Genomic DNA, 13,643 nt, shown 5'->3' on the forward strand with positions numbered 1-13,643 from the left:
AGTCTACTAAACTCGCTGTGCAAAAATTCAGTTAAATCTGGTTGAATCTCACTTCTCAAGAATCAAAAGGAACATGCATTCAGCTATGACGTCGTAAGTGAGATTTATCTGAGTTTTCATGTAAAAGGAAAGCAACTAATATGAAGGTAAGGTATAAGTATTTTAGTTAATATTATTACAATTTAGGCGTGCACTATGGTTCCAAAAATAATTTTTATAGACATATAAAAACAGGGCCTTCACAGGACCTTTATATATCAGAGATTACTACTTCGCTGATGCCGTATTGCACTGCGCGTGCCCGAAAAGGGGGCAGATCTAACAACACTCGACTTCACCTTTGACTCGTGACGAGCTTCACCGCTGTTTGTCAATTGGCGAGTGTTGGTTAACACCTTTTTTGTTTTTTTTTTCTCCAAAGACTGGCGTCTCGCAAACAATGCCTCTGATCACGAATGCCGCGACTGCAACGCAATTCTCCGCGGAACTCGGCCGCGATGAGGAAATTCATGGCTCCGTAATTTTGTCTAGCTTTAAATGAACGCTCGAGAGTTGCCGTTGAGGTTAAGTCGTGACTCTTTAATTCATGCAAAAAGAAAAACATGTCGCTGAAGGTAACTTTTCGCATAGTATTCACATTCATCTAATTTTTTTTAAATCCTAAAGTGCATTTCTAGCATGTACATGTTGGCCATACGTGTCTATATATTTATTACGTGGACTGCGCGAATTCTCTTTTTCAATAAATAGCAACAAATAAACGATGATCGATAATGAAGGCAATGAGCAATGAACCGGGCAGAAAGCAATTGAAGTAAAAAATCACCAAGTTTGAATCGCACGTTTTCAAACCAACATGTTTCATTTCATATATCGAACTTTGCATTTATATAGAAAAAGGGAAGACTTGGTAAATGCCACGTTTCGCTCGTTATTGCTGTTTATACAAACGTAACGTTTCCTTTGTTCGTCAGCACAAAAACGAATATCGCAGGTCCATCGACGACTACCAAACTGCGGCACCTGTGCGGCGCAGGATCGGTCTCTATTGGATCCTGGCAGCGTTGAGAATAGCCCTCACTTTTGCCTCGCAGACAGGCTACATTCATCCCGACGAGTTCTTTCAGTCAATCGAAGTTATCTCCGGTACGCGTCCATTCTGCTGGCCAGCTATTACTCCCAGAGTGTCTTGCTTTACGGGCGCGAGAGCTAACAAAGCAGTATAGATTTTAAATTTCAAAGATGTTACAGTTTCGGCACACAGTGCTTTCATCAGCGCAAAGTTAAAATTGACAATTATGTACCAGACGAAATAACTATTTAATTTTCATTTGGACTTTGCGCTGATGAAAGCGCCGTGTGCCGAAACGCGTCCGCTGATTTATATTTCAACTACAACATCTTTGAAATTGAATATATATATTGTTAACTTTCATGCTCGTTAAGATTGGCCTCGTTTGTTTACTCGTTGTTTTCGTTGTATTTTAATTTACACCTAACATTTGTATCTCCTTCCCACAGGAGACCACTTTGACATTGATGTCTACAAGCCCTGGGAGTTCAACGCCACGTTTCCCATACGTTCTATATTCATCCCCCAAGTCGTCGTTGGCTTTCCTTACGCGATTCTCAACAGGCTATCCCCGTACACGTTTCACTTCCTCGATTTGTCACTGAAGAGACCGTATTTCTTCGTGCTCTTCCCCCGGCTTTTCATGTGCGCGCTCTCCTTCCTGTCGGATTACTTTCTGTACAAGATCTGTTGTATATACGGCCAAAACTACAGAGTCAGGCTCGTCACGTACGCTAGCTCCTACGTTATGCTCACCTATGCCACCCGTACGCTGTCCAACTCTATTGAATTGGTGCTGACCGCCGCGCTGTTGTACTTCGTTTCCCGGTGTATGGCGTATTCGGAGAAGGTACGTCCAATTTCCTCAAAGATTACGCGAGACCAATCGACGAAACTCGTCAAACGGGACTTGTTAGGATTTAACGAATCCAGTCTTGTATCAATTTCTGGTATAATTAAGGGATCTTAACATTCGGTCATCTCATTTGTACCTTTAACGTATTGCTTTAACGGTCTTATTGTTTTACGTAAGGTGGTGTGGCAGAGCGATTATCTCTCCGAGAAGTATAGCGAAGCGACGACCACCGTAGATCGAGTCAAGTACTACAAGCTGAGAGCATTGCTGCCCTCGCATTCTCTGAACGACTGCTTCGTGCTGGCTACGATAACGGTAATAGGGATATTCAACAGGCCGACTTTCATCGCGTTCGCCTTCGTTCCCATCTTCTTCTGGCTACAGAGGGGATTGAACTCGAAAAGCGTCGGCTTCAGAGACTTCCACATCAGGATGTTCGTCTTTATTCTCTGCGGACTACCAGCCGCGATGTTTTTCATTCTCGTCGACAGTTTCTACTTCGGGTATCTGACGATGGGGGAGATAGGCCAATTGGAGATTGGAATTAACAATTTTGTGGTGACGCCGGTTAATTTCCTCAAGTACAATGCAAACGTGAAGAATTTGGAAACGCATGGACTGCATCCCCGCTTCCTGCACTTCCTAGTCAACATTCCGCTGCTGTTTAACGTTTTGGGGATTATTGGATTACTGACGCTCGTGAAAATGATACGCAGGTACGTTAACGTCGATTAACACGAGACGCGTAAATGATAATAACATTTCGAATTTCTAGCGGACTGAAGGCACAATGGCTGCATTTACCGCGCCTGCAGAGCATCGTAGGCCTGATGACATTTACGTTCGTCGTTCCAGTCGCCTTGTTGTCTCTCTTTCCTCATCAGGAGCCTCGCTTTATAATCCCGGTACTCTTTCCGCTGGTATTTCTTTATGCACCCGAGCTAAATCAAGTCCCCAGTCTGGATATCGTCCGCAGATATGTCAACGACGACGTAAATAGCGAGACTTGCAGTCCCGTCAAATCCACGGAATACAAGTCCAGAAAATTGATCCTCTGGTACGTCAGCAATCTGCTGCTGGCTCTCTTCTACGCTTTCGCGCATCAGGGCGGAGTTTTGCCGCTCACGTCCTACATCACAACAGAGCTGAAGGCCAAACCTCATCTCACTCATGTGCATCTGTATACCTCGTACAGTTATTCGCTACCCACAGCGTTGCTGCAGCTCCGCAATACCCGCAGGACCTATCGTAGCAGCAGCAATCACAAGTACAAACTGACGCAGGATTTTCACTTGTACGAGCAAGGCTCTAAGCCCTTGCCGTGGGTGTTCAATATTATCGCCAGGAGGATCAGGGATTGCGAGGAGAAATTCGTTGTCAACAAGCTCCCGTACAGACTGTATTACGCATTACCGGCCTCTGCGATAAACGAATTCGCGGAGTTGTCGAGCAATAATTCGCACTTGTTCAGGTTTCATGTAGTCAAGACTTTCTATCCTCACATCTCTGTGGAAAAATTGCCGTCGTTGCATTCACTTGGTGTACTGGGACATTCGTTGAGTTCGTGGAGCGATGGCGTTTTTAGCAGTATCGTCGCGACTGCAAAGAACGTTTATGAATATGTTGAACAATTTAGATTAGTATTGTTAAAAATCGAATACTTAGTGCCTGAATCAAAGCAAAATATACGCAACTAATAAATTTCAAAAGTGGCTAATATAACAACTGAAGAAACTTACGAAATTGCATTCCAAGATGCCATATTTCTAAATGTATATGTTAGTAATAATTATTTATAATATATATTTCTATTAAACGTAAGACAGCTAGTCAAAGAAATTATCAACGCAAAGAAAGAAGAGTAAAATGAACTTGTACAGATAAAAAAATGGCACATTTAGCTTAACCGCTATGCAGTAAAGATAAAAATATATTTAATATTCAAAGAAATGTTAATTAGTAATCAATATTTATAACTTTTTATACAGTTTAATAGAATAAATATTAAATATAAAATTTAAATTTAAATTAATTTAAGTGTAAAATATATTGATAAAACATTTTTTATATTAAGAAATTAACTTCATTTTTAAAAATAAATTCCATTTGAAAAATTCTAAGTCAGATCTTTACGTAAAAATGATATAACATATTTAATAAGCTATACAAGATAAATCTAGTAAATTTTTATATTAACAATTGAGCTAGAGATTGACTTAATTAAATGGCATAATTCCAGGATATAAATTTTGCAATTATGAATAAATCTGTCACTGATATATTACAAACTATTAGATTGTGTAATGTTTAAAGTAAATAAATGTATATTTCCAATGATATGGAGATTTACAGTAAATTAATTAATTAACGATCGATATATAAATACAAAATTTTGCACTTTTATTTTTAATTATTAATACAGCTTCTTTTTGACAAAAGATAATATCTGTGTATAAATACATTTTATTAAAACAACAATTTAAATGTTATTTTATGCAGTATTTTACTACAGCGAAAATACAGATGATAGTGTTATAATACACAAAGGGAAGAACTCTCCTAAGTAAAGGCAAGCAATCTATTCTGCGAGAATCAAGTATTAAGAAGTGGAAGGCGATGAGAATAATTTTCCTTGTTACATATAATTCCTATATGCACAAGATATATAAATTATACAATTTATGATATTTTAAGTAAAAATCAGTAACTAACAAGCATAAATATGTTAAATGAACATAAAATGTTAACTAATAAGTAACTGAAGATTATTTTTAACTTTTTCGTTCGATTTGAGAGCTTAGACTTTGTGTGTATAAACAGAAAAGACAAGTATAATGTATTTAATAAGGTAGATATTTAAGTATCTCTGAATCTGTGATCAAAAGGGTTCTTTTACAAGAAAAACAAGATTGAAGGCGCAAATAAAATCTAAAAAAAAAAGAAATTTACGTCTTCCTCCTCTTACTGCCTTCCCGTCTCTTTTCCTTTTAGAACATTGAAAATTGGAATGAATATTTTTTATTAAAAAACTAAATAGAGTACATACACACAACAAAAATTTAATTGTTCTCCGATAGAATTCGCATGATGCTTAGCCTTAGTATTTTTATTATTATCCCATCTGTCGTGTGATTTTAGTAGGCCTATTATTAGACCGAGATCATTCTCTCGTAAGATAGAATATAGCTAAATATATTTGTATTTAGAAAAATATAATATACATAGTGCACCAGAAAATTTTCAGTGAGGAATATTACATATTTTTATAAAACAACGAAATAGTTGAATTACTGACAAAAGAAACAAAGACTTGGAAATATAACAGTTCTTCTCTTTTTCTATTTACTGAGCGCTGAAATTTTTTCGGAACACTATGTATAATTCTAATCGAGTTAACACGAGGTATTTTTAGTTTGGTTCAACTAATAATTATTAGTGAGGCATTAATAGTGAATTATTTCTCAGTATATTGTTAACATTTTTATAGTTAATTATTTCCAGCAATTTCGATACGTATTTATCTGAGTTTTTCTCTTCTCTCTTTTAAAAGGATAACATTTTTCATTTATGAGAAACTATTAGTTGAGAAATTGTTCTTTGTTCTTATACAGTACACGTATACATGTTTGAATACAGCTTGAGCATTTTACTCAATAAAATTGTTAAAATTAATTTTATTATAGTTTTTGATTTAACTTATTCAAAATTAAAAACGCAAAGATAATTAATATCAATAGACTATCTATAGACTTTAATTACATTGCGACAAATACACTTGTCCCGCAATCTACGCGGAGTATTTGTTCCACATGTTTTTTTATTACATGGTTGAGAACAATGAAGAGTCCATTAGTACGAAATGTGAGAGAAAAATCCGTGTTGTAAAAATATGTATTTTACATATTTGCACAAAAACTACAAATAAAATATTGGAAAAACATTAAAAATTTTTTCTTTGTCGCTGTGAGTACTGTACTTCGAATTACAGTAGTCACTTTTTAATTAGTAAAATAAAGTAATCCTTATCACTAGGAATATTTGGTACTTCTACTTAAGTTTCGTTACAAGTATATCTCTTTTAAAGATATTTTCTGACCGCCTATGAAAAGTATTGCGTAAATGGTGGGACTAGCGTGTATAAAAAATATCGCGTAAATCATGGGATGAGTGTATTCTCAGTTAGCTTATATTTATTAAATTTTTTAGGTGAAATTATTTATTAATTATCTTTCAGATTTTCATCTAGTAACGCATCAAGTTTAAAACCAAATCTTAAAAGACATTTTATATTTTTTGTTATTTAAAATATATTTCTTTGATTATTTAAGGTGTGTTTGTGCTACTTTCGCTATAAGTCCAGGGAAGCTCTTCATTGAACTTGCTTTGATGAGCCGCGTTTCTTGCCGCATATAATCGCTAAAAACACAAGTGTGAAAATTGTTAAAAAAATATATAAATTGTAATTTGAAAGTATTATTTATATTATCTCGAGCCTCAAAATTTTCATTCTTTAAGTATACTTACAGGATTATCGATATAAGCTTCACAACCGTAACACCAGACAGAGATATCGCTGAAGCTGAGCGTGAGGGGATGCTCGTACTCCTCTGCGTGCTGCATCGCGTGTTGATTAACACTGCGTGCGCAATGCACGGTGTAACACTGCAAGCAAATCCAATTCTCTGCGGTGCTGGCACATTCGACACACGGAGCAGTTACATCGATTCCACCCGGAGGAACTTCGTTGACCGTGAACAGATGTGGACAGTCTTGCAGAGGCACGACCGCAAACATTTCTCCCGCCGTCAGAGCCTACATAGAGAAAAAGATATCATTGTATCTGTGTGTATAAAATAGTAAGTATATAATCTAATAGAGAAATCATTGACGAGATAAATATTTTGTATCGCAACAATAAGAGTTTTACCTGAAGATTATCAGAAAGATATTCCGAAAGAGTTGTCGGCCGGGTCTCACGCTGTAGAGATGTTGCCGCTTCTTCGTCATCGCCATCCTCGCGTGTGTTAGAACTTCCTTGCTGGCTGCCTTTTGGTTGGTTCGTTTCGTTCACGCATTTTTGTACACTTTGTGAAACTGCCAATCAAATATATCCTTGGTTAAAGAATACAATAATTATTCTTGTTAAAATTAATCAAAGCATGAATTCGGTACCATCGAGACTTTTCGCTTCGCTCTGCTTCAACTCGGCATTTCTTTCCACCTTGACCGCTTCGCTTTTCATCGCGTGCAAATTTTTAATCTTAATATTCTCCACCTCGCATGTTAGCTTAGAAATCTCCTCGTCCGTCACTAGATTCAAGCAGTTCTTGTCGATCGCCAGATTCAACTCCAGCTTCTCGCTCTCGATTCCCTCCAAGGCGATTTTCGATTCCGTTTGTTTCGATTTATCCGCGTTTCTTCCTTGCTCCTCGAGCTTATTAGGTATTGCCTTAACTTTAGGAAGTAGTTTCTCTTTCGGCAAGGACATTCCATATTGCAAATTGGGCCAGAATTTCTTGTGAGTTTTTAATACGTTATTGATAGAATTGATTGCGCTTGTGCAGGGAACGAGATTAGGATCCAGCATTGGCAAAGGATCGCCCAGGAGGGCCTTGGTACACATAGTCATCGCATGGGAGATGGAGTTGATGTTGTAACCTCCTTCGAGACTTAGAATTACACGACCGTTGGCCAGGGATGAGAGCGCATGGGTTAAATGACCGTAGAGTTCTGGGGTTACGAGACAACCTGAAAAAATAAAAAAGATATTAATAAATATTAGGAGAATTAGATTTTCTTTACAGATTATGAAAATATATTAAAAACATGTTTGATATTAATATATTTTACATTATATACTTATTTAATTTACATGTAAAATAAAAGTTTGTACGCACACACAAAGTTCTTTTACTGTACAAGCGCGTACGTATGTGTAAAACTTTTTATGTACATAAGTTTGTTATATTACTTTTTGAATATTTCAATTAAATGTACAATAATTGATTTAGATATGTGCTAAAATTTACCTCCAAGTGTATCACCATTGCAAGCATCAAATCCAGCCGAAACTAGGACTAGTTCTGGATTAAATTGATAAGCGATGGGCATCACAACTTGCTGGAAAGCCGCTACGTATTCAGCATCTCCCATTCCCTTCTACAGATGTAATAAGAGAAAATGTAGTGTCATTTTAAATCAATTTTAAATCGCACCAAACTTGCAACTATAGATTTTCATATACTGATGTCAAGCAAATGTGTGTAAAGAATATTTCTTAAAACACTACGAATACATGTACTGGTTACTTTGTTCCACGGTATGTTCACGTTGAATCCCTCGCCTGCATTTAAACCAACGCTCGTATAATTAGCGAGCTTGGAATTTGGGAAGAAGCTCCCATTATCATAACGATGAACGGAAACGTAAAGAACCTTTGGATCTTCCTCAAAAATAGATTGCGTCCCATTTCCATGGTGAACATCCCAATCCACTATTAATACCCTATAAAGTATTTACATTATTTTTCTAATCTAATTTATTCTTATTGCTATTCAAAGCCGTAATAAGAGCATAGTGTGTTGTACCTCTTAACATGATGAAATTGTACAGCGTACATCGCGGCCACAGCAATATTATTAAATATACAAAAACCACATGCAATATCTTTTTCAGCATGGTGTCCAGGCGGCCTTACAATAGCCACTCCGGATTGGCACTCCCCATTTAAAACCGCGTCCACTACTTGTAAAAGAGAGCCGGTTGATATACAGGCGCTTGACCACGTTTCAGTATGAAGATAAACGGAGTTGTAATCCGAGGCTTGCTTTTGTAATTCCTTGAGCTTTAAAATCGACGTCTTTTTTATGTCGTCTATGTAGTCTTTTGAATGGACCAAAGATAATTCTTCTATTGTTGCACTCCTTCCCTTTGTGGCACAAAGAAATCACAAATTACATTCTGTTTTTCCTCTATAAGATCTTTATAATTTTCACTGATATCAAGCTAAAAAATTTCGCATTAAACTAAAACTTAAATTTTGTTACAATAAAATAATTATATGCATAACTTAAATAATTTAGGTTATTACATATACATATTTCGTTATACTTGTAATAAATGGCATCGTTCTAATAAGCCATGTTCTTCGTGATTCTTATAAATACTGGAAATGCGACTTGGTTGTTCTGGATGAGAACTGTCGGAAATGTTGGTATGCCTCTGCATCTTTTCATCGTAGACGATACATACTCTATGAGGTGCTTTACGTAAGTTTGTTACTGTAAAAATAATAAATTAATTTTTAATAATAATTAAACAATATAGGTACTACAATCAACTCTTAATAAAACTGTAATTTTATAAATCACAATTTCTTTTTTAATTTCATACATAGTTTTTCTTTTATTATTAATAATCTCTGTAAAAACCTGTTTAAAATCATCTTTAATGTATTCACGTTTTCGATAAGATTAAAGACAGTTCTTATCTTTAATGGAACATAAAAATTTGTTAGATATAACAGAATAAAATTTAATAACAGAATATCAGAATTAATAGAAACTTGCACAAGGTATTACATGTGATACGCAAATAAAGCATATATTGCGATTTATTTAAATATTCCTACACGATTTGCTCGAAATAGAGCAATTTTTTAATACTTACATAGTATTAAATTGTTCAACTTTTTTTCCACAGCTTCTAATGTTTCTTTGCTTTGTATAGGATAGCAATTTCGAGTGTCATACTTGTCTAGTTTAACTTCACTACCTCTGAAACAGGAAGGTAAAGATAATTTGTAAAATATGTTCATAACATTAATCTAATTTAAACAATTAATAAATTATAGATAAAATAAAATAAAAAAGTATAATTAGGGTATGGAACTTATTTTGTTTAAAATAATTTGTCCAAAAACATGCAATTTATTACTTATAATAAAAATTTGTTGAATTGTTATATGTTATTCTAATATACATATGTATATTAGAATAACATATAAACTAGAAAAATGTAGTTTCTTACTTGTACGTAACCATAACTACATGCCGGTTAGCAATCTCCTCTTTATTGTGCGTTACACTATTGATGCTGTGTGTGTCTTGGTATTGATAACATTTCCAGTATGGTTTATGTGCGTAAATCGCATTCAGGATAGTATCACGTATGCTAACAATAACAATAAAGGGCTTCGTAAGACAGAGTAAAGGAGAAGATATTATTCTTAATATCGGAGTACCAAAAATAATGCAATAAATGTATTAGCACTAGATTGTTTACCTCAATGATGGTAAATCAAGTGTTTGCAAAATCGGGCATGGATCGCCTAATAAAGTTCTTAAAGTCAATGCTGCACTTTCCGCTAATGATTTCAGACAATAACCGCCCTATGTATTAGAATATTGAGTTTAATATTTATATGGTACGTAAGAGTAAAGATATAAACATACATTTAGAAGTATATTCTTTTACCTCTAAAACCACGGCGACTTTTCCATTTGCCAGACTTAATAATGACGATAGTAAATGCGAATAACATGCCGGAGTTATCAGCATTTCACCCTGCAGATTAATAAAAAGTTAATAAATTATCAATTTATATTCTAAGATGTATCTTAAATGTTTTATAGCAACAATAGATTATTATAATTTAAATAATATAATAAATATTAGTGGTAAAAGTAACATATTTTAAATCAATATTAATACATAACAAAAATAGTGATATAAATACTAGTGATAAAACAATATTAGTGTTGCCTCATATTCTCTCGATTTTCTGCCTTCTTTCAAATAGAAAAGATATAACACTTAGAAAAATTTCAATTTATATTAAATAAAAGTACTGTTAATAAAAATCAAATACAATAACATGAGTAGCACGCGTAATACATTAACATAATTTAATAAAAGCTATTACAACCTTTTCATCGCCCAATGCGGCATCAAAACCAGCAGAAACAAGGACGAAGTCTGGGCAAAACTAAAGAAGAAAAAGAATAATAAATATGTGCAAATTTACCTCTGGACAACCTAGAGCTGCATCGTAACCAGCTGATACTATTATCAAATCCGGTTGAAACTACAACGTTAATACTTCCATTAAAAGATTAATTATTTTGTTATATTGTTACAGTAAAGTAAGGTCTAATGTATCACGTACTTCGTACGCCATTGGCAATAAAACTTGCTGGAATATTGCAATGTAATCGGCATTAGTCATGCCGGTTTTATTTAAAGGTATATTAAAGTTGTAACCCTCTCCGAGGTCCTCTCCAACATAATGAAAATCAGATTCCCTCAAGTTGGGCCAGAACTCGCCATATTCGTAACGATGTATCGAAAAGTAAACTACACTGTAAAGGAATTTAAGAGCAATTATTACTTATTTCTTGTGGGATAAGTGGAACAATGTGTCGTAAAGAATAAAATAATTAAAAAAAAAAGAAAAGTATAGGCGTACCGTGGGTCATTGTAAAACATTTGTTGCGTCGCTTGCCCATGATGAACATCCCAATCCACAATTAAAATCCTATTCGCCAGACCAGAACTCAAAGCTTTCTCTGCTGCCAAAGCTACATTGTTAAAAAAGCAGTAACCACAGTATTCTGATTTCATTGCATGATGACCAGGCGGTCTGAAAGAATGTTACTATTTGCTATTTTTGTCAAATATTAATTATTACATACATGATCAATATAAATAAAGTTAAATTAATCCAGAATATATTTAACAAATAAAAGTAAATCGCTGAAGGTAAAATCAATCAGATTAAATATATATTAATATTTTGTAAAGATCTTTGTATATTACCTGATAATAGCCATGCCATTTTGTATCTCGTTTTTACAGATACTTTCTACAAGATTGATCGTTGAGCCCACGGCTAGTAAAGACAATCTATACGTAGACTGTAAAAAGTAAAACAGATCTTGAACTGTTACTTAACCGTGAACTGAAAACTGTTACTTATTTGTATCGCTATTTTGATTATTCTCTCTATTAAAAAGAAAAGGTATGGAATTATATCTGTATACATACCGGGTGGATAAAGACACAATCGTACTTGGACGACACCAACTCCAAATTCTCAGTATCCGTAGAGCCGTCCGTCGCCTTTAAAATATCAATCTGCTTCTGACTGTGCTTAGTTAGGAGCTCGTTCTCTGTGGCATGTCTCGGTTCGACGAGTTTACATCTCTGCACCAGGCCCAGCTTCTCGCATCTCTGCAAAACTCGTGTAAATCTGGCTGGACATTCGGGATAATTAGGATCCCAGAGGCACTCGTGCTCGGCCATGCTCCGGTCAAACACGAGGCCAGTCTCCTTTCGTACTGTTTTATACGCATCGATCGACCTCTGATACATATCTGGTATAAAGGTGTTAGATTTCTTGTCGGACAGCTGTCGTTTCGCTGCCTCTTGCTTGGCAGCCAATAACGCTGCGGATGGACGAGCCTGTAAGCCCGTCAATAGGATTATTATAATAATAATTATATAAAGTGTACCACATAGATGAAAAAAATAACATTTGGAAAAAAAGTTGCTCTTAATCATTGTTCAGTGTATTATACGTTCAAACACTTGGATACTTTTACAATGTGTATAATTCTCAAGAATGTGATTGGAGATATACTAACATTTTTTGATTTCCCAGACTTCTTCGTTTTCTTCGCATTCGTGAACATGTTTGCGGCAGTTCTTTGGCACTTGCTGGAATTCTCAATCACTTTTATCAGCTCGATCTCGCTGTCTGCCAATTGTTTAGCAGCAGTGAACAGATCCAGGTTTACTGTAGAGTCAGTCTGTAAAGTTAATGTTAATGAATATCTAATAAGAAACAAGATAAATTACATGCACAATTTAGTGTCATAACAGAAATTTTAAGGTAAAGACAAAGTTGCGGCAGTTGCCAAAAAGAAGGAATAAGACAGACTTGTCTCAATGTTTCTTTGATTTAAAATGTATTTCTAACATCTCTGTTGTGCAGTGATCGGATGATTCTGAGCTCTTTTTAATCAGTGCAAGTCGACAAGGGTAAATTCTAGCGGATGAAGAAAGAGGTAGCCGAACAAACCCGCTGTAATTTTTGTTGAATAAAACTGTAGATTTTCACCAGGATTGATGCTTTTGATATAAAACGCTAAAATCTGTGACAATAAACGTAAGACTTGTTACAACGAAGCTATTGGTCGAAATGCAAGCGGCGAACGCACTATCTGTCCTTGTATGGGTATACGATGTGATATATATAGGTGTACCCCTACCCAAAGTGTGTTATCACATTGTTTTCGAGAGCCAGCGATAAGATAAAAAGATGACCGGGTAGAAAGTTGCTAATAACGACGGGAGTCCTTACCATTTGCTTAATTGGTAAAGTTCAGTGGGTGTCGAAATGATACATCTCAGGTATAAACATTGACTCATCGAGCAACACAGGTTACATATCTGATCGACGTCTCTTCCCGAGAGTTAAAACAAGATTCAAGAACGAAGCGCTTTAAATCCATTCGCGTTACTTCGTCCGCTTCCCTCGGCTTCCTTATTTTTCTTGTTTATATATCCGTCAATATCCTTGTGTATTTATTTCTGACGGAAGGCAGCGGCGTGTGCAACCGATATCAAAGATGGTGCAGGTGCAGGTCTGTTCGTTGGATTTGTACTAATTTGGATTTGAAGTAACGCGCGCCAACTTATTGGCCGCATTCAGCA

At 35.4% G+C, this 13,643-nt stretch overlaps 3 protein-coding genes across 5 annotated transcripts in view; 1 reads left to right on the top strand and 2 right to left on the bottom strand.

The window, feature by feature from the left end:
* The window catches only part of LOC105561426 (YTH domain-containing protein 1), a 5,579-nt gene extending 5,500 nt beyond the window's left edge, over positions 1-79 (bottom strand). Inside the window, exon 1 of the mRNA XM_012011396.1 lies at positions 8-79. The gene's annotated coding sequence lies outside the window, so the exon portion shown is untranslated. The remainder of the gene's footprint in view (positions 1-7) is intronic.
* Positions 46-3,908, top strand: LOC105561425 (GPI mannosyltransferase 4). Of its 2 annotated transcripts, XM_012011395.1 has the most exons (6): positions 46-146; positions 422-614; positions 975-1,146; positions 1,522-1,922; positions 2,106-2,644; positions 2,704-3,908. In XM_012011395.1, the coding sequence occupies exons 2-6, from the start codon at positions 603-605 to the stop codon at positions 3,623-3,625; spliced, it is 2,046 nt and encodes a 681-aa protein (XP_011866785.1). In that variant the 5' UTR covers positions 46-146; positions 422-602; the 3' UTR covers positions 3,626-3,908. The 2 variants fall into 2 exon arrangements, with proteins under 2 accessions (XP_011866785.1, XP_011866784.1); XM_012011394.1 differs by lacking the exon at positions 46-146 and having other exon boundaries at positions 167-614.
* Positions 3,909-4,305: 397 nt separating this feature from the next.
* LOC105561427 (histone deacetylase 6) lies at positions 4,306-13,593 on the bottom strand. Of its 2 annotated transcripts, none has more exons than XM_012011397.1 (19): positions 13,291-13,593; positions 12,572-12,736; positions 11,973-12,389; positions 11,745-11,842; positions 11,395-11,568; positions 11,095-11,287; positions 10,954-11,013; positions 10,404-10,493; positions 10,212-10,318; positions 9,957-10,100; positions 9,597-9,703; positions 9,039-9,208; positions 8,516-8,856; positions 8,237-8,432; positions 7,958-8,087; positions 7,101-7,676; positions 6,856-7,022; positions 6,453-6,740; positions 4,306-6,344 (listed from the first exon to the last, which is right to left on the bottom strand). In XM_012011397.1, exons 1-19 carry the CDS (start codon positions 13,291-13,293, stop codon positions 6,252-6,254), a joined length of 3,519 nt encoding a protein of 1,172 aa, XP_011866787.1. In that variant the 5' UTR covers positions 13,294-13,593; the 3' UTR covers positions 4,306-6,251. The 2 variants fall into 2 exon arrangements, with proteins under 2 accessions (XP_011866787.1, XP_011866788.1); XM_012011398.1 differs by lacking the exon at positions 13,291-13,593 and adding an exon at positions 13,009-13,255.
* Between the last annotated feature and the right edge of the window lie 50 nt (positions 13,594-13,643).

The sequence above is a fragment of the Vollenhovia emeryi genome, unplaced genomic scaffold (genome assembly GCF_000949405.1).
Source record: "Vollenhovia emeryi isolate VEMERY1.0 unplaced genomic scaffold, V.emery_V1.0 DF939207.1, whole genome shotgun sequence".
NCBI lineage: Eukaryota > Metazoa > Arthropoda > Insecta > Hymenoptera > Formicidae > Vollenhovia > Vollenhovia emeryi.